General features: G+C 46.6%; 1 protein-coding gene across 1 annotated transcript in view; it reads left to right on the top strand.

The window, feature by feature from the left end:
- Window positions 1-2,652: 2,652 nt before the first annotated feature.
- traf3ip1 (TNF receptor-associated factor 3 interacting protein 1) overlaps window positions 2,653-20,190 on the top strand; it is a 31,897-nt gene continuing 14,359 nt past the window's right edge. The window contains exons 1-6 of the mRNA XM_061225764.1: window positions 2,653-2,882; window positions 11,788-11,856; window positions 13,537-13,698; window positions 14,241-14,369; window positions 14,624-14,944; window positions 15,026-15,141. Of these exons, the coding sequence (XP_061081748.1) occupies window positions 2,760-2,882; window positions 11,788-11,856; window positions 13,537-13,698; window positions 14,241-14,369; window positions 14,624-14,944; window positions 15,026-15,141 (920 nt within the window). The 5' untranslated portion in view covers window positions 2,653-2,759. The remainder of the gene's footprint in view (window positions 2,883-11,787; window positions 11,857-13,536; window positions 13,699-14,240; window positions 14,370-14,623; window positions 14,945-15,025; window positions 15,142-20,190) is intronic.

Raw genomic sequence — 20,190 nt, 5'->3', positions numbered from 1 at the left:
CACTAACAACCTACTGCCACAGACACATTAACAACCTACTGCCATGGACACACTAACAACCTACTGCCACAGACACACTAACAACCTACTGCCACAGACACACTAACAACCTACTGCCACAGACACACTAACAACCTACTGCCACAGACACACTAACAACCTACTGCCACAGACACACTAACAACCTACTGCCACAGACACACTAACAACCTACTGCCACAGGCACATTAACAACCTACTGCCACAGACACACTAACAACCTACTGCCACAGACACACTAACAACCTACTGCCACAGACACACTAACAACCTACTGCCACAGACACACTAACAACCTACTGCCACGGACACATTAACAACCTACTGCCACGGACACACTAACAACCTACTGCCACAGACACACTAACAACCTACTGCCACAGACACACTAACAACCTACTACCACAGACACACTAACAACCTACTGCCATGGACACATTAACAACCTACTGCCACGGACACACTAACAACCTACTGCCACAGACACACTAACAACCTACTGCCACAGACACACTAACAACCTACTGCCACAGACACACTAACAACCTACTGCCACAGACACATTAACAACCTATAGCCACAGACACACTAACAACCTACTGCCACAGACACACTAACAACCTACTGCCACAGACACACTAACAACTTACTTTTTTTAAAGTATGATAATGAAGTATGAAGCATGATGATGACCAACTGAATCACAAACACAAAATGGTTTCCAGTTCTACACTCCCATTGCATCATCGTGATCCTGACAATCCTGCATTCAGGAGGAGCACTGTTCACATACCTTGAGAAAACTGCCTGCCTACAAATTATGGGATAATTCTATTATAACCAAGCAAATAACGTTTCAAGCTTTTCTACAATAAACAAACTACATAAGCTTTTTACAATTGGCTGTTTAAGCTTTATTAGATAACGTTACAGCTAAGAAGCTACTTGAACTCTTCAGCCATAGGCCTACCATCCGTGAAATTACACAGATGAGTTAGCTAATGTTTCTGATATTAACTAGATTTGTTGTTGCTAACCTTTTCAGGAACTTCAAAATAGCCTGTCCTAAGTCAATCACTGCTTTACAAAAATTCTAATGAGAATCAATTTAAAAACATCAAAATAGGCAGTGAATTTAGATAAAAAACGAAACGAAATAAAATAAAATAAAACACACCGACAATAAGAAAATAAAATCTGGTTAAAGAATAGCCTACACAAATTAAAATAAATAAATCATTTAGTCTCTACTGACGAGCTGGTCGGTACCTTGCATGGCAGCCAATGACTGTTCGTGTGTGAGTGTGTGTATGAATGGGTGAATGAGAAGCATAAATTGTACAGCGCTTTGGATAAAGGCGCTATATAAATGCCAACCATTTACCATTTGTCAGCAGACAGAAGCATGAAGTGCTCTAAAATCTCCTGGCAGATGGCTGTGTTGACTCTGGACTTGATTAAACACAGTGGACCAACACCAGCAGATGACATGGCACCCCAAATCATCACTAACTGTGGAAACTTCACACTGGACTTCAAGCAACTTGGAATGCAACACCTGTAGCCCATTTCCTGGACACATCTGTGCGTGGTGGCTCTCGATGCACTGACTCCAGCCTCAGTCCACTCTTGTGAAGCTCCCCCAAGTTCTTGAATCGGCTTTGCTTGACAATCCTCTCAAGGCTGCTGTCATCCCTGTTGCTTGTGCACCTTTTACTACCACACTTTTCCCTTCCAGTCCACTTTCCATGAATATTCTTTGACACAACATTCTGAGAACAGCCAGCCCTTTCAGCAATGATCTTCTGTGGCTTACCCTCCTTGTGGAGGGTGTCAATGAGTGTCTTCTGGACAACTGTAAAGTCAGCAGTCTTCCCCATGATTGCACAACAAAGTATTAAGTGCATAAATGAACATACTTTTCAGAAGGTTTACATTTCTGTATTATAAATCTTTTTTGATTTGTCTTATATAATATTCTAATATTTTGAGATGAGCTGTAAGCCATAATCATCAGGATGAAAACAAAAAAAGGCTTGAAATATTTCACTTTATGTGTAATGAATCTAGAATATATTAAAGTTTCACTTTTTGAATTAAATTTATCACAATATTCTATTTATATATATAGATGCACCTGTATATGATAGTGAGTCTGCTTTTGAAGGATTTAACAGTAGTAAGGTTATCTCTGATCAGAGAAGGACTAGTCTAAAGGGAGAAGACCCTGCTTGTTCTTGTTAATCCTCTGGATACTACTAGCTAGTACCTTCATTCTGAGATCAGCCAAACTTTGACCGTATGTATGGGGCAATAATATGTTTCAGGCATAACCAGGTAACATACAAGGTCATTTTATTCATGATTATTTTTGGACTTTTATTTTTAAATCAAAATTAAAAAATAGAACTAATTAATACAGTTCATGTTAAGAATGTATTTACATCATGATTTACAAGGTTTGGTTAAATATAACATCACGCATATAAAAAAAAAGGTGTTATGAGGGTTCATGCAGTCTTTGCTTGTGGTTGTTAGCCGTTGCTATGGGGAGCAGCCAAGCTTGACAACTATGCGCATGCGCAGTATCGAAGAATGATGCATTGTGGGATTTTGAAACTGAAGGATCAGTGATTGCAACATTTAGACTAGTTGGTCTATTTTTTCAGAATTACACAAGGAATATTTTTAGCAAGTAATTCACCCGTATAACAGATGCCATGAACGCGTCAGTGGCCAAAAAGACACAAGAAACTTTGGGCAAAGTGATAAAGAAGCCTCCTCTTACTGAGAAATTACTCAGTAAGCCGCCGTTCCGATACCTGCACGACATATTCAGTGAGGTGAGAAAAACGGCTAACGGTATCTGGCTAGCTAACTATCGTTTGAAATATTCAAAGCTTGCCTGACTAACGGTAGACATAATGAGAATGGTTGCAAGCTAACACTAACTATCTTTAACAAGTTGGGACATAATGGCTAAAACTGGTGTAAGTTTGTCCCGAATATGTTGGGGGTTATATAGCTTGTTAGATGGCTAATATGCCGAGCTAGTTGCTAGCTAGATTAGCGTTAGCTACCTTAACGTTAAGTTACTGGATAGTTTAATTTTAATGTTGGGTAATTTATCTAACGACACATTTCGCTTCATTTGGCTTTGTCGTTCCTAGCTAACTAACCGTATAGGTTGAACTAACTTTAAATCAGCATTTTAACTAACTAGCTAGCTACATTGTCACTAGTACAGCTAGGTAGCTAGTAGCTGGTTGTTGAATGTTCAGCGAGCAGAAGCGTCTGTTTGTTGCTAGGCGCTCCCGTCTGTAAGGTATCTACTGGTAATCTAAACGATACCAAGTTAGATAACGTTTGTCATTCATGGAAGGAGTGAAGCAGTTACCGCTTACTAGCTTATGCAAAGATAATACTAACGTTACGTTATTACGGTTTGTCAAATACAAAAAAATAAATAAATAAAAATTATTACGTAGCTAGCTAGATCAGTTAACGTTATTGTCGTTAGCCGTTAAGACGACACACTTACCTACACGAGATCATTTGCGCAGCTGTGTGAATATGGAAATCAGCTAAATTAATAAAAAGCCAAAACGGCAAAAAGACGAAAGTTTGACATGCTAATATTAATTTCGGAGGTAATCTATCAATAATGTTTATATCATCGCGTAACACGATTGCGCCCACTAACATGCATAACTTATTTAAGTTGCTTGATTAGCAGAGGTAACGTTACAGTATATTAGATAGCTGGGTAAATAAATTGTCGCTCTAGAAATGTTAAGGGGTCGGTAGTTTTGTGTGGTAGGTTTGGGTGGGGAAGGGTTTGAGGTGTGTGTAGTAAAGGTTTGGGGTGGGGTGTAAGGTGTGTGGAATAGAGGTTTGGGTGGGTCAGGGTGCAAGGTGTATGTATTACATTAATGGAATTTGGCAGACGCTCTTATCCAGAGCAATGTACAGTTGATTAGACTAGGCAGGTGACAATCCTCCCCTGGAGCAATGCAGGGGAGGATTTGCTGAAGGCCTTGCTCAAGGGCCCAACGGCTGTGCGGATCTTATTGTGGCTACACCGGGGATCGAACCACTGACCTTGCGGGTCCCAGTCATTTACCTTAACCACTACACTACAGGCCGTGTAGTAGAGGTTTGGGTGGGGTGTAAGGTGTGTGTAGTAGAGGTTTGGGGTGGTGTGTAAGGTGTGTGTAGTAGAGGTTTGGGGTGGTGTGTAAGGTGTGTGTAGTAGAGGTTTGGGGTGGTGTGTAAGGTGTGTGTAGTAGAGGTTTGGGTGGGGCAGGGTGTAAGGTGTGTGTAGTAGAGGTTTTGGGTGGGGTGTAAGGTGTGTGTAGTAGAGGTCTGGGGTGGGGTGTAAGGTGTGTGTAGTAGAGGTTTGGGTGGGGCAGGGTGTAAGGTGTGTGTAGTAGAGGTTTGGGTGGGGTGTAAGGTGTGTGTAGTAGAGGTTTGGGGTGGGGTGTAAGGTGTGTGTAGTAGAGGTTTGGGGTGGGGTGTAAGGTGTGTGTAGTAGAGGTTTGGGGTGGGGTGTAAGGTGTGTGTAGTAGAGGTTTGGGTGGTGTGTAAGGTGTTTGTAGTAGAGGTTTGGGGTGGGATGTAAGGTGTTTGTAGTAGAGGTTTGGGGTGGGGTGTAAGGTGTGTGTAGTAGAGGTTTGGGTGGGGCAGGGTGTAAGGTGTGTGTAGTAGAGGTTTGGGGTGGGGTGTAAGGTGTGTGTAGTAGAGGTTTGGGGTGGGGTGTAAGGTGTGTGTAGTAGAGGTTTGGGGTGGGGTGTAAGGTGTTTGTAGTAGAGGTTTGGGGTGGGGTGTAAGGTGTGTGTAGTAGAGGTTTGGGTGGGGCAGGGTGTAAGGTGTGTGTAGTAGAGGTTTGGGGTGGGGCAGGGTGTAAGGTGTGTGTAGTAGAGGTTTGGGGTGGGGTGTAAGGTGTGTGTAGTAGAGGTTTGGGTGGCGCAGGGTGTAAGGTGTGTGTAGTAGAGGTTTGGGTGGGGCAGGGTGTAAGGTGTGTGTAGTAGAGGTTTGGGTGGGGCAGGGTGTAAGGTGTGTGTAGTTGAGGTTTGGGGTGGGGTGTAAGGTGTGTGTAGTAGAGGTTTGGGTGGGGCAGGGTGTAAGGTGTGTGTAGTAGAGGTTTGGGGTGGGGTGTAAGGTGTTTGTAGTAGAGGTTTGGGGTGGGGTGTAAGGTGTGTGTAGTAGAGGTTTGGGTGGGGTGTAAGGTGTTTGTAGTAGAGGTTTGGGTGGGGTGTAAGGTGTGTGTAGTAGAGGTTTGGGGTGGGGTGTAAGGTGTTTGTAGTAGAGGTTTGGGTGGGGCAGGGTGTAAGGTGTGTGTAGTAGAGGTTTGGGGTGGGGTGTAAGGTGTGTGTAGTAGAGGTTTGGGTGGGGTGTAAGGTGTTTGTAGTAGAGGTTTGGGGTGGGGTGTAAGGTGTGTGTAGTAGAGGTTTGGGGTGGTGTGTAAGGTGTGTGTAGTAGAGGTTTGGGTGGGGCAGAGTGTAAGGTGTGTGTAGTAGAGGTTTGGGGTGGGGTGTAAGGTGTGTGTAGTAGAGGTTTGGGGTGGTGTGTAAGGTGTGTGTAGTAGAGGTTTTGGGTGGAGTGTAAGGTGTGTGTAGTAGAGGCTTTGGGTGGGGCAGGGTGTAAGGTGTGTGTAGTAGAGGTTTGGGGTGGTGTGTAAGGTGTGTGTAGTAGAGGTTTGGGTGGGGCAGAGTGTAAGGTGTTTGTAGTAGAGGTTTGGGGTGGGGTGTAAGGTGTGTGTAGTAGAGGTTTGGGGTGATGTGTAAGGTGTGTGTAGTAGAGGTTTGGGTGGGACAGAGTGTAAGGTGTGTGTAGTAGAGGTTTGGGGTGGGGTGTAAGGTGTGTGTAGTAGAGGTTTGGGGTGGTGTGTAAGGTGTGTGTAGTAGAGGTTTGGGGTGGTGTGTAAGGTGTGTGTAGTAGAGGTTTTGGGTGGAGTGTAAGGTGTGTGTAGTAGAGGCTTTGGGTGGGGCAGAGTGTAAGGTGTTTGTAGTAGAGGTTTGGGTGGGGCCGGGTGTAAGGTGTGTGTAGTAGAGGTTTGGGGTGGTGTGTAAGGTGTGTGTAGTAGAGGTTTGGGTGGGACAGAGTGTAAGGTGTGTGTAGTAGAGGTTTGGGGTGGGGTGTAAGGTGTGTGTAGTAGAGGTTTGGGGTGGTGTGTAAGGTGTGTGTAGTAGAGGTTTGGGGTGGTGTGTAAGGTGTGTGTAGTAGAGGTTTGGGGTGGTGTGTAAGGTGTGTGTAGTAGAGGTTTGGGTGGGGCAGGGTGTAAGGTGTGTGTTGTAGAGGTTTGGGGTGGGGTGTAGGGTGTGTGTAGTAGAGGTTTGGGGTGGGGTGTAAGGTGTGTTTCATAGAGGTTTGGGTGGGGCAGGGTGTAAGGTGTGTGTTGTAGAGGTTTGGGGTGGGGTGTAAAGTGTTTCATAGAGGTTTGGGTGGGGCAGGGTGTAAGGTGTGTGTTGTAGAGTTTTGGGGTGGTGTGTAAGGTGTGTGTAGTCGAGGTTTGGGGTGAGACAAGGTTTAAGGTGTGTTTAGTAAAGGTGGCCGTTCTGTGTGCAGTGTGTGTTTGGAATTGCAGCTAAGTGCTGCATCACTCAGCAGTGTCTCGTGTTTCAGTGTAGAGCCATGCATATTTGATTAGGTCATGTGTTGGCATGCCTGACAGGGTTGCACTGGTTGTTTATGGTCTTGCTGTTAAAAACCCACTCCTGTGGAAACTGCTCTCCTTTGTTTCATTCAGAAATGTAACTGCATATCGGGGTGGGGGGTGTAGGGGGGGGTGTAGGGGTGGGCGATGTACAATTCACAGTTGTACCGGTATACAACTGTTATGCAACTTTGACATTGCAAATAACAATAGATTTGCAATGACGTTCCATTTGACATGGCAAATTACAAGATTGGTAATTCTGTGCCCAGTTGCATAAAGCAAATTTAGTTACAAATGGCAGGTCTTTCCCTCAGGGAGCAGGTCTGTCCCTCTGGGAGCAGGTCTTTCCCTCTGGGAGCAGGTCTTTCCCTCAGGGAGCAGGTCTTTCCCTCAGGGAGCAGGTCTGTCCCTCTGGGAGCAGGTCTGTCCCTCTGGGAGCAGGTCTTTCCCTCAGGGAGCAGGTCTTTCCCTCAGGGAGCAGGTCTGTCCCTCTGGGAGCAGGTCTGTCCCTCAGGGAGCAGGTCTGTCCCTCTGGGAGCAGGTCTTTCCCTCTGGGAGCAGGTCTTTCCCTCAGGGAGCAGGTCTTTCCCTCAGGGAGCAGGTCTGTCCCTCTGGGAGCAGGTCTTTCCCTCAGGGAGCAGGTCTGTACCTCAGGGAGCAGGTCTGTCCTGCTGGGAGCAGGTCTGTCCCTCTGGGAGCAGGTCTGTCCCTCTGGGAGCAGGTCTTTCCCTCAGGGAGCAGGTCTGTCCCTCTGGGAGCAGGTCTGTCCCTCTGGGAGCAGCGCCCGGTTGCATAAAACACCTTAAGTGTTTCCCTTAACCCTCACACTTAAGGGCTGATTTTCCCTGAGGGAATTAGCTGAGGGTGTTGGATTTAAACCCTTAGACGTTTTCCTTAGGTAAGGGAAACTGTTAACGCATCCAAACCATTGCAGTAAAGCACTTATCTCATCAGTTACGATCATTGACTGTAGGCTATACAATAAAATAAGGTTTTAACCACTAGCCTACGGTAACCTAGCTATATTTAAATACGGAAAACAAAAAAGGAAACCAAATTGGACGGATGAGGGGAAGTGTATACTGTTGGAGGAATACGTGAAAATAAAACCATTTTAAAAAGCGAACTCAATCCGACTGTGACAGCGACCAAAAACAGAAGGTGTGGGAGGAAATAACAGATTAGATTAACGCTAGAAATATAGCTGTGAAGACAAGGTCGTTAGAAAATATGAGAATATGCGTATCTGCGAAAAAAGAATTGAACAATTAGCTTTATGAGGGAATCCAGCAAAACCAGTGAGAACTAAAGTAGCCTAACAGCCAGCTAGTTAGCTACCCATAGATAACTATAGCAAGCCATATTCGATCAAGTAACATTAAAATAAATTTTTGTTAAGTCCACGAAAATACATTTTTGGGGAAGCACTCATCGGTCCCGGCTGGTATACCTGGCGGTTTAGAGAGTGGACCACCTGAGCCGATGGAGTAGCAGAGTGAGAGTCATTTAAGAAGTAGCTAACTATAAAATATGAAATAAATGAATTTGCCTAGTATAATCACTCTCTTCTCTGTAGACCTAGCACTGCTTTGAAAATTTTAGTAAAAAACCGCAGTGCAATTAAAAGTTGTAATATACACGGTATATTGGGTGGTCGAGTTCGCCTTTCAGGTTGTTTGCTGCGATCTCGTAAATAGATTGAGGTGCAAATCTATGTTCAAGAGTGAACTTTTCATCTGTCATGTAGTCTAGAGCATTTTCTCTATCATGAAAAATTTGCTGAGGGACATTTTCTTCCTCCAATGGCTAAAAAAAACTTGTTTACCGAGGCTAAATTTTACTGAGGGAAATTGTCGTTAAGGTGTTTTATGTGCAACACTTTGGATTACTGAAGGCAAAATTCAATACTTAAGGGTGTTTTTGAGGTTTTCTGACATTTCACTTGTGTGTAGTCTTAAGAGACACTTCAGGGTTTATTGTGCAACTCTCTTAAATTTAAGGGGAACTTAAGGGAAACCTTAAGGGGAAATTACACTTAAGGTGTTTTATGCAACGGGGAGCAGATCTTTGGGAGCAGGTCTTTCCCTCGGGGAGGTCTTTGGGAGCAGGTCTTTGGGAGCAGGTCTTTCCCTCGGGGAGGTCTTTGGGAGCAGGTCTTTGGGAGCAGGTCTTTCCCTCGGGGAGGTCTTTGGGAGCAGGTCTTTGGGAGCAGGTCTTTCCCTCGGGGAGGTCTTTGGGAGCAGGTCTTTCCCTCGGGGAGGTCTTTGGGAGCAGGTCTTTGGGAGCAGGTCTTTCCCTCGGGGAGGTCTTTGGGAGCAGGTCTTTGGGAGCAGGTCTTTGGGAGCAGCTCTTTCCCTCGGGGAGGTCTTTGGGAGCAGGTCTTTCCCTCGGGGAGGTCTTTGGGAGCAGGTCTTTGGGAGCAGGTCTTTCCCTCGGGGAGGTCTTTGGGAGCAGGTCTTTGGGAGCAGGTCTTTGGGAGCAGCTCTTTCCCTCGGGGAGGTCTTTGGGAGCAGGTCTTTGGGAGCAGGTCTTTCCCTCGGGGAGGTCTTTGGGAGCAGGTCTTTGGGAGCAGGTCTTTGGGAGTAGCTCTTTCCCTCGGGGAGGTCTTTGGGAGCAGGTCTTTCCCTCGGGGAGGTCTTTGGGAGCAGGTCTTTGGGAGCAGGTCTTTGGGAGCAGGTCTTTGGGAGCAGCTCTTTCCCTCGGGGAGGTCTTTGGGAGCAGGTCTTTCCCTCGGGGAGGTCTTTGGGAGCAGGTCTTTGGGAGCAGGTCTTTCCCTCGGGGAGGTCTTTGGGAGCAGGTCTTTGGGAGCAGGTCTTTGGGAGCAGCTCTTTCCCTCGGGGAGGTCTTTGGGAGCAGGTCTTTCCCTCGGGGAGGTCTTTGGGAGCAGGTCTTTCCCTCGGGGAGGTCTTTGGGAGCAGGTCTTTGGGAGTGCTGCATAAAGCCTCTTATGCCTCTGTCCTCATGTGTCTTTTCAGTTCCTTAATTTATGATTGTCTGTCAGTTGGCGACAGGATAATGTGCATTTCTAAACCTCTCTTTGCCTGTGGTGCGCGTTGCTGCTTTGCGGGAGAATTCTCGCCGCTTGTGTTTATCAGGGAGCAGGAGCTGAATTCCGGGAGATTCTGGACTTTTGGGAGAGAGGGGGGTGTCTGCTCTTTCAGGCCAGGAGGTTGCAACACATCACCTCTTTTTTCTTTTTTTCTTTGTGTTGGTAGACTGAATTTGAGCTTCCTACTTCAGTTCATTTTGTTAGCCATTTCAAGTTGGCCAAGTGTCACAATGATGTGATTTTTAGAGGTCCATAACTTTGTAAAGAAAAGCCATACATCTTTGTAAATTTGTATGTATATATCATATTTAGCCACAGAAAATATGTATCTGCTTTCATTTAGGAGATATTTTTGAGTCATTCCACACCAAGTGAACCAATCGCCACCCACCTTGTGTTCTCAGATTTAACTCTAAACAGGCACACACAAATTGCAAAGTTTTTTTCTTGAATTTTAATTATTAATTATTAATTATGTTATGCCATTTTAGCAGCAAAATGAACTTTACACCTAGAGACAGCCCTACTACAGCTTTTTAAAATATATAACTGGCAACTTGCTGCTACTGATCCCACATGGCCATCCAGGCAGCTCAAGTTGTGTCCGTTTGTGGCTGGTGCCAACTTCTGTGAAGGTTTGTTTCACATATGTACCTTTTGCAAATCTATAAATTCTGTTGTTTGTACATCATCATGTATACAATTGTTCAAGACACTCAAACCCACTATAAATATGTGAAAAAAACTGCACCTTTCACCATTTTTGATCTTTTCAGGTTTAGAGCCAACAGAAATTAAGACATTTCCTGAATCTGGTGGAGATTACACCCCCACCAATTTGGGTGATGATACCTTTATGAGAAAATTTACAGGCTGCTGGAAATGCTCTAAAATGAAATGCTAATTTGTCAGTGTATTTTTTGATATTATTTAAGTTTTGTAAAGAGCCATAACTCTGAACCTAAGTAGAATTCACAGAAAAGACTGCAGCCTTTCATAATTCATAAAATGGAGAATTACAAGAAAATTGGAGGTTTTTCTAAAATTGGCTTTTTTCACATGGAATGACTTTTTAAGTGTCATTTTATTTGTAAATGAGTCATCTGAGAGCACTTTCTGACTGCAAAGATAAACACGTTGCAAATAACATTAGCTGAGATCTGACCCATGGGAAATATAATATGGCCATTTTTGGCACTTTGAAACCTGCCCTAAAACCAATGTCAGAAATTTCACTCAACCATCTACTTCAAATATGTTGAAGTTACATCCTTAATTACTCGCTTACAGCCACAGTGAGAATCCTGTAGCAGTGGGCCACCACCGCTATTGTCATGAAGCGGAAACTCTGCCTATATCAATAAAGTTTAATTTAATTGATAGAAATGGCAAGATATAACCAATTAAAAACATCACAAAAAATCTAGCTTTAAACACTTCAAGGATTAGGTTATAAAAATATATAAATATTATCGTTAATACAAAATTTTTAATGACAAATGATTTGACATTGGGGCCATGGGCCACTAAGGAGTGCTTTATGATGCATAACAGACCTTAGGGGAATACTTACGGATGTAAGGGGAAAACATAGGCCTCAGGGCTGTACCTGACATGTTAAGGAAACACTGAAGTTGATTATGCTGTTTTATGAAACTCTTATTGCCTAAAGGGTTCCTGAAATAAAAATGTAACAACCTTTGCCTTCATAATTTTTTTTTTTTTTTTTTTTTGTAAATAAAACGTTTTGTATTCATAATTTCCTTTGCATATTTTCATATCTTCCTAAATATTGTTATTGCTAAAATATTTTTAATATTGTAGTATGAATTTTAGGCTGTACAAACAAAAAACAAAATGGTTTTCTTTAGGAAGACTAGTGTTAGCTGTAGATGTTTTCATGCCATTTCAGCTGAAAGAAACCATGTTTTATTGGCATTGGTCCTTTAATAGCACCTTGGAGTAGGCTGGTGTGTAGTAGACTAATTCTTTGTCTAAATAATTAGGCGCTCTTTAAGTCCACTCCATTCTGTTTATGCAGGTAATACGGACAACAGGCTTCATGAAGGGACTTTACTTGGAGGCAGAGATGAAATCAGAAAATGTGAAGGTAAGATTAATTATCTGCAATATTTGTATATAAATGCTATCCTGTGCTCTGCAGTGTTCATATGCCAAACCAGCAAGAATGCCAGACTGCTGGTGTTTCAGCACATTCCATTAACTGCAGTCATTGATGGGTAAAAGTATCTACTCTTCACCCCTTAGCTACTAGGAGTGCAAAAAAACTGATTCTTACCTGGATAATGCCACCGGGACTGAGTCAAAATAAGCCCAGACTCCCCCAGCTCTCCTTATTTTGTGTTAGACCCGATGAAGTGAGATTTGTATTTCTATTTATTGCTTGAAAATAACTTCAATATACATAAGAAGCTAACTGATGTTGATTACATGAACAGTAACAAGGCAGTGTGGGGCTAATGTAGCAGAATTCCTTTAAAGGCACAGATTCATTGTTTTAACATAGTCCTACGAATAAAACACTCCTCTAAAACTCCATTACCCCCCTCATGGAGTATTGTGGGATTATAACACTCCTGTAAAACTCCATTACCCCCCTCCTGGGGCATCACGGGACTGAAACACTCCTGTAAAACTCCATTACCCCCCTCCTGGGGCATCACGGGACTGAAACACTCCTGTAAAACTCCATTACCCCCCTCCTGGGGCATCACGGGACTGAAACACTCCTGTAAAACTCCATTACCCCCCTCCTGGGGCATCACGGGACTGAAACACTCCTGTAAAACTGCAGCAGTGGCAGTGATGAGGGTCATCTAAGCTGCGAGTCTTTATCCGATGGGGGGAGGCGGATCTCGGCGCGCTAAAGAGCGCACCCGATACCGCTGTCAGAGAGCAGGGTGTTGTGTCCGTCCCGGGCCTTCATGCATAATCCATGCGCTCCTCACACCTGTGGGAGTGACGCAGGCGGTCAGTCACTGCAGCAGAGCAGGGCCCATGAAAGGGCCGGGCTATTTTCAGCCTTACCACGCCTGGAGAGGAGGCTGCTGCAGTCCCCCAGAGGCTGGATCTCATACTGCCTCTGGTGCACTTTAAATGGCCTCTGTTGCTCATCTAAGAAGGAGATATTTGTCAAGTGTCTTTCAAGGTGCTGTACAGTAAGATGGATAATTAAGAGATAGGCACAAAATCCGACAGAATACAAACTAAATCAAGTATGCCCCTCTCTCCCGCCAAAGGACTTTTGCCTCCCGAGGTCTTTACGCACACAGCGAATGGCAAGCAGCAAAGTGAACAACAACCAGCCAATAGCAGAGCACTGTCTGCAAACACTGTGTTCTCAGGAGCTGCTCCCCTCTACCTTCCTCTGGGGGATTTTGGCCGGGACCTGTTTCTATTGGATACGCCAGCTCTTTCCGTGCCCTGTGCATTCAGAATGCACCACTCTTTCATCCTCTTGTGAATTCTCCTTTAATGAACATGTCGATCACAGCATACCTAAGGAAGTGGTGAAAATAGTGTACTCACCGTCCGATGCCGGATATGATGTGCTGCAAACGGGTGATTGATGAGGAATCTTCTCCTTATGATGACCAGGCATTTGGGACATACTGCTATACCTTTTTCTTGAGAGGCCTGAGAATTTAGTGGTTATACAAATCAAAATTTAACCTTCCCTTCAACATTATAGACGTTATAAACTTTTACAGAAAGTTTTTCAGAAAGGGGTCTGGTGCTGAACGCTGATGTCATCTCTCTGGCCGGGCAGGAGAAGGATGCTAAGATGGCGTTCCTGCAGAAGGCCATCGACGTGGTGATGCTGGTGAGCGGGGAGGCGCTGGCGGTGAGGCCGGCGAGGATCGTGGCGGGACACGAGCCCGAGAAGACCAACGAGCTGCTGCAGGCCCTGGGCAAGTGCTGCCTGAACAAGGTGAACCTTCAACCAGCTTAGCCTGCCACAGGCCTATCACAGGCCTGCGTTTAGAGACCAGGGCCTATCACAGGCCTGCATTTAGAGACTAGAGCCTATCACAGGCCTGCATTTGGAGACCTGAGCCTATCACAGGCCTGCGTCTGGAGACCTGAGCCTATCACAGGCCTGCGTTTAGAGACCAGAGCCTACCACAGGCCTGCGTTTGGAGACCTTAGCCTATTGTCGTCTGCATCGATGAGATGTTACCTAAAGATAATGTGTACATATTACTCCATAATGAGATGTCATGTATGTATTCGCTGGTGTTAATTGTACCCATGAGCCAATGAGGGAACATGGAGCTTCTCCAGAACGGCACCCAGGGACTACTTGTGAGTGTCTCCCTGTAACTGCAGTAATTATACCTCAGACTGAACTGCTGTAATTCATTAGCGCTATCACGCGAGCACGCACGCGGACTGCTTTGTGTCTCTCCACTCCGTTCCGCGAGGCTGTAATTAGCGTAATTAGCACTCAGGCGGGTCTCCGTTGCTCCTCAGCTGTCGAGTGAGGAGGCGGTGAAGCGGGTGCTGACGGGGGACCGGCCCGACCCCAAGGGGAAGCCCACCACCTCCAAATCCCAGGACAAGGAGAACCGCGAGGGGAAGGAGCACGTGCGGGAGAAGGAGGTAAGGTGGGGCAGGCCTGGGGGGTTAGCATTAGTGTGAATGTGACTCCCCCCTTGCACAATGTATCTGCTGTCCCTCATAGAGCAGGCCTGGGGGGTTAGCATTAGCGTGACACCCCCCCTATGCACAATGCTAAAGTGCTTGTTAACAGCCAAAGACTCGCTCTCCCTCCTGGTGGGGAAAATCTCTTTCCCGGAAGAGTGGGTTGTGTTGCTGGTTTAGCTCCAGGCCTTTATGTGGCACGTGGGTTTCAGGAGAAGAAGGAGAGGAAGGAGCAGGGTGGGGGCCGGGAGGAGAAGGAGGAGCAGCAGAGAGAGGAGGCCCGCCGGCCGGAGAAGGACCGCCAGCGGGAGGGCGAGCGGGACAAGGCCCGCGAGCGGGACCGCGGGAAGGACAAGAGCCGCGAGAAAGCCAAGGAGCGCGACCCTCAGCGCGACCGCGACCGCGAGCGCGAGAAACGCAGGGACCGAGACAAAGACCGGGAGAGGGAGAAGGACCGGGAGAGGGAGAAGGACCGAGAGCGCCACCGAGAGCCGGAGGAGAAGAGCAGAGACGCAGAGAAGGCGGAGAAAAAGGTACCTTCTGTCTCAGTGCGCCCCCGCGTTCCCACGCCCTGTGGGGGCTGCTGGGTAATCCTGTTTCCTGTCTCTCCTCAGGTCCGGGCTCCAGAGGAGTCGCGAAACAGGCAAGCCCCGGAACAGCCGGTGAAAAGCAGCAAAGCAGAGTCTGACGAGGTGAGCGCTCCACGCGGCGAGGCACCGATGCTCATGGGGCACCGATGCTCATGGGGCACCGATGCTCACGGGGCACCGATGCTCATGGGGCTCATGGGGCTCACGGGGCACCGATGCTCACGGGGCACCGATGCTCACGAGGCACCGATGCTCACGAGGCACCGATGCTCATGGGGCTCATGGGGCTCACGGGGCACCGATGCTCACGGGGCACCGATGCTCATGGGGCTCATGGGGCTCACGGGGCACCGATGCTCACGGGGCACCGATGCTCACGGGGCACCGATGCTCACGGGGCACCGATGCTCACGGGGCACCGATGCTCATGGGGCCTGCTCGCCAACCCAAATCCGAGATGTGTGGCAATGCATGAGTCTTTCTTTGTCAGATTACGGGAGTGTTACAGATATGTAAAAATGTATGTTAGTAAGTTAGCGGTTGTGGAAGTGTTGTGTTAACAAAACGCACTTAGTACCAAAGTTAAATCTTTCTGGAAAAGTTGACTAACTTCGACATCTTAAGTAGAGGGTCAGGTGTCATTTCTTGACATCGGTTTCCAGGCTAGTCCAAATGTTGCAAAAATGGCCATATTGAATTTCCCTTGGGTCAGATCTCAGCTAATGTTATAAGTAACGTGTTTATCTTTACAGTCAGAAAGTGCTCTCAGATGACTCATTTACAGATACAAATGCACACAATATTTTTACTTTTGGAGATGTAACCCCCCCAGAACTGGTCCCCAGTGAAAGAAAGTGCATTTTTAGGGACAAATTCCTCAGAATATGATCTGAATTCTACATACAGTACTACCTCTAGATGCAAGCGTGAAAAAGATTTAGGGCTTTTCCTCAGAAAGTTACGGACCTCTAAAAATTGCATTTCTTGCATCGGTGCATTTTTTCATCATGGCACCCGGCAAAAAAAGTATGAAGCTCAAATTCTTTTATCTATATCTTTGTGGACACTAGTTATGCGTTTCATTATCTACGAGCTCACAGAAAGAGAGAAGAATCCATAGAGGGGCAGTGTGTGTGTGGAGTGGGCCTCCTTGTGTTGGGCTCGACCCACCAGGTCCATGTGAGGAGCTCCATTTCTACTGACCGATGTACACGACTGTTTAACCGTTTGGAATCTGTGAGAAACGTGCAGCAGGAATGTCCTTTCCATTGATCCCTGTCTCACATATGTCCTTTTTTTAACTCGAAACTTGACATTCATCCGTCCATGATCCCCTCTCAGTCATCTCCTGTCCAGGCCTGGTGTTCTTTTGCCAGTTTGTTTGAAACTTTGCGCATACGGCCAGCATCGTGCGCATGCTGATGAAAGGTTTTGGTGGGTGCTGTAATAATGTAATGTGCTGCAGTTGAATGATGAGAAAGAAAGCCTTTTCTTTTTTGGACTTCAGAGCTTCAGAGATGCTAGTTTATGAGATACTGTCGCTTCATTAAACAGCACAATAGTTTTCTGCTGCCCTTAATAAAATGGGAGTGGTTTCCTTATGTTGAGGAATGACTCAATTCAGAATAATTCAGTCCTACACAGACTTCATTCTTGGTCAAGCTTTATTACATGATCATGGAGAGTACAAGCATTGGTCGTTCTCTGAAACTGTTAAGGTTTTGCCAATCTTTATAGCTGGACAGACACGCAGGACACGATATTACTCTGCTGGGGAGGGAAGCTTCGGGAGGGCACTCTTCCAAACTGGAAAGGAGTCACTGAGAGCAATAAACCGTTATTGGTTAACCTAAACCCTTATTGTTTCGCTAAGGAGATAGGAGCTCTGCCAATTCACAGCAATTTTCCATTTCCTCCTCAGTTAAACCAACCATTATTGTTTACCCACTGAGATGGGCGTCCCCCAGTTAACATAATTTCCCAAATTCCTCTACACCTTAGTATCAAATTTGCACATTAGCGTGATTAATGAAGGATGAGGTAACACTGGAGTTGGCTGGAGGCTGCTGAAATTGTGGGTTTTGCGAAATCATAGATGGATAGATAGATAGATAGATAGATAGATACATAGATACATAGTTACATTTATATAGCTCTTTTCTCACACTAACTGGTTTTATGATAAGGGGAACTTTCCTCAATCACCACCATTGTGCAGCCCCACCTGGGTGATGCAACGGCAGCCATTTTGCGCCAGAATGCTCGCCACACACCAGCTAGGGTCGAGAGGGGGAGAACAATCTTTAAAAACCATTATTTCAGACAGCCATAGTCATTTCTAACATTATCAATGTTTTTTCCATCGATTTAATGCTTCCTTGGTGAATGAAAGTGTGAATTTCTTTCAAATGCATGAAAAATGTATCTGTGTTTCCAAACGTTTGAATTGTAGTGTACTTCCATTTACTGAGTTCAGAATTTTTTTCCCATGCATACCCCCAAACAGCTGTCATTAATACAATTAATTTTACATCAGAGTTGTTGATGCAGGACTTAACCATTAAATAATTATATTTGTGTCATGTGTTCCTGGAGCTGAACTCTTGTGTGTTAGCTTTTATTTCTCAGAAAAAGGAACTGGTATTAGTTGGATGAATACTTATACATTATACATGTTAACCATAATATGAACGTAAGATGATGGAATAACATGAGCGCTATGTTCCTGAAAGCTTCCATGCTCACCTGAGGCAGCAGAGGTAAAGCCCGTCGATACTGCCCATGGTGTCTCCCCAGCTAGTACTGCCCCCCCCCCCCCCCCCCATACTGCCCATGGTGTCTCCCCAGCTAGTACTGCCCCCCCCCCCCCCCCATACTGCCCATGGTGTCTCCCCAGCTAGTACCGCCCCCGCCCCCATACTGCCCCCCCCCATACTGCCCATGGTGTCTCCCCAGCTAGTACCGCCCCGCCCCCATACTGCCCCCCCCCATACTGCCCACGGTGTCTCCCCAGCTAGTACTGCCCCGCCCCCATACTGCCCCCCCCATACTGCCCACGGTGTCTCCCCAGCTAGTACTGCCCCGCCCCCATACTGCCCCCCCCATACTGCCCACGGTGTCTCCCCAGCTAGTACTGCCCCCCCCCCCCCATACTGCCCACGGTGTCTCCCCAGCTAGTACTGCCCCGCCCCCATACTGCCCCCCCCCATACTGCCCACGGTGTCTCCCCAGCTAGTACTGCCCCCCCCCCCCCATACTGCCCATGGTGTCTCCCCAGCTAGTACTGCCCCGCCCCCATACTGCCCCCCCCCATACTGCCCATGGTGTCTCCCCAGCTAGTACTGCCCCGCCCCCATACTGCCCCCCCCCATACTGCCCACGGTGTCTCCCCAGCTAGTACTGCCCCCCCCCCCCCATACTGCCCATGGTGTCTCCCCAGCTAGTACTGCCCCGCCCCCATACTGCCCCCCCCCATACTGCCCACGGTGTCTCCCCAGCTAGTACTGCCCCGCCCCCATACTGCCCCCCCCCATACTGCCCACGGTGTCTCCCCAGCTAGTACTGCCCCCCCCCCCCCCATACTGCCCATGGTGTCTCCCCAGCTAGTACTGCCCCGCCCCCCCCCATACTGCCCATGGTGTCTCCCCAGCTAGTACTGCCCCGCCCCCCCCCATACTGCCCACGGTGTCTCCCCAGCTAGTACTGCCCCCCCCCCCCCATACTGCCCATGGTGTCTCCCCAGCTAGTACCGCCCCGCCCCCATACTGCCCCCCCCCATACTGCCCATGGTGTCTCCCCAGCTAGTACTGCCCCGCCCCCATACTGCCCCCCCCCATACTGCCCATGGTGTCTCCCCAGCTAGTACTGCCCCCCCCACTGCTCATGCTGTCTCTGGCTCGCTAGCACATGTATTAGCTTTTATTTGAGAAATAATTTAATAGAACATAAGCTAAACGTGATCTTTTATTGGTCACGCATTTGGTTTCCATGTTACCTGGGTTTCTCTTTTTCTGCTAAACATGGGAGCATAGTTGGCTACCGCCTAAGCTAGGCAGTAGGCAAGTACCTACCTACCTCTGCCTGTCAAAAAAACTAAAATGCTGTTGTTATAGCGATAAATATTATGTGCATTTTATATTTAACGTTACATCTGATTGAACAATCAGGATCTTACGTGGTGTAGGTTGTGATTTGATCAAATCACTAGGTAACATGAGACTACAAAACATGCAGTCTATTTTCTGTCTTCATAAAGATAAGTGCATTCAATTAAGGACTAAGCATTGCGACAGCTGAAATTGTATTGTTTGGACCCAACGGAAGATACCGAATTGGTGTGTAATCAGTATAGTACACATCTACGTACACATCTACGATGTCGCCACATTGAAAACAAACATAGCCGGCTATGAGTAGAAGTCTGTAAGTCGCTGGTCACTCAGTCAGAAATAACGTTGTCTGCAACCAAAAAAGTGAGAGAGGGTCCAGTTCCACTTCAGAGCTGACAGGCATGAGTCATCCCATATAATTTGTGCCACACATATTCGCCCTTAGCTACGTTTGGGTCCAGCTGAACCCGGCTCGCTCGGTCTTGTTTGACCATATTGCCTTATTTGCGTTAAAAGAGTAGCATTGATATGTGTGCACTGGTAGTGCTGTGGTGTTGGTGTGGAGTTATGTTCTTGTTTGTGCAGCCTGCAGATGTGGAATCACAGGTAAACGTGCAGTATTCACCAGGATTGGCTACAGTTTGTCCAATCGCCATTAGAAACCGTTTCTTTCTATTTTAAAGTATGTTTCCCTGCATTAGTGCCTGCTTTACTCTGTCTATCTGAGGCTCTCTCTCTCGAAAACTCTGTTAGACTTCCTGGAACTCACTCTCTGTGACTCACTCTCTCTGTGACTCACTCTCTCTGAGACTCACTCTCTCTGAGACTGTTACTATCTGTGTATTAGATTCTCTGAGACTCTCTGTGTTAGTCTCTCTGAGACTCTCTGTGCTAGACTCTCTGAGTCTCTGTGTTAGACTGTCTGAGTCTCTGTGTTAGACTCTCTGAGTCTCTCTGTGTTAGACTCTCTGAGTCTCTGTGTTAGATGGTCTGGGACGCTCTGTTAGACTGACGCTCTGTTAGACTGACTCTGACTCACTCAGACTTGTGGAGGTGGAACAGGATTGAATGGAGGCGACT

Source organism: Conger conger, chromosome 17, assembly GCF_963514075.1.
Source record: "Conger conger chromosome 17, fConCon1.1, whole genome shotgun sequence".
Lineage (NCBI taxonomy): Eukaryota > Metazoa > Chordata > Actinopteri > Anguilliformes > Congridae > Conger > Conger conger.
Note: the sequence above shows the minus strand (reverse complement) of the source record. Positions and strands in the feature narration are given on the sequence as shown.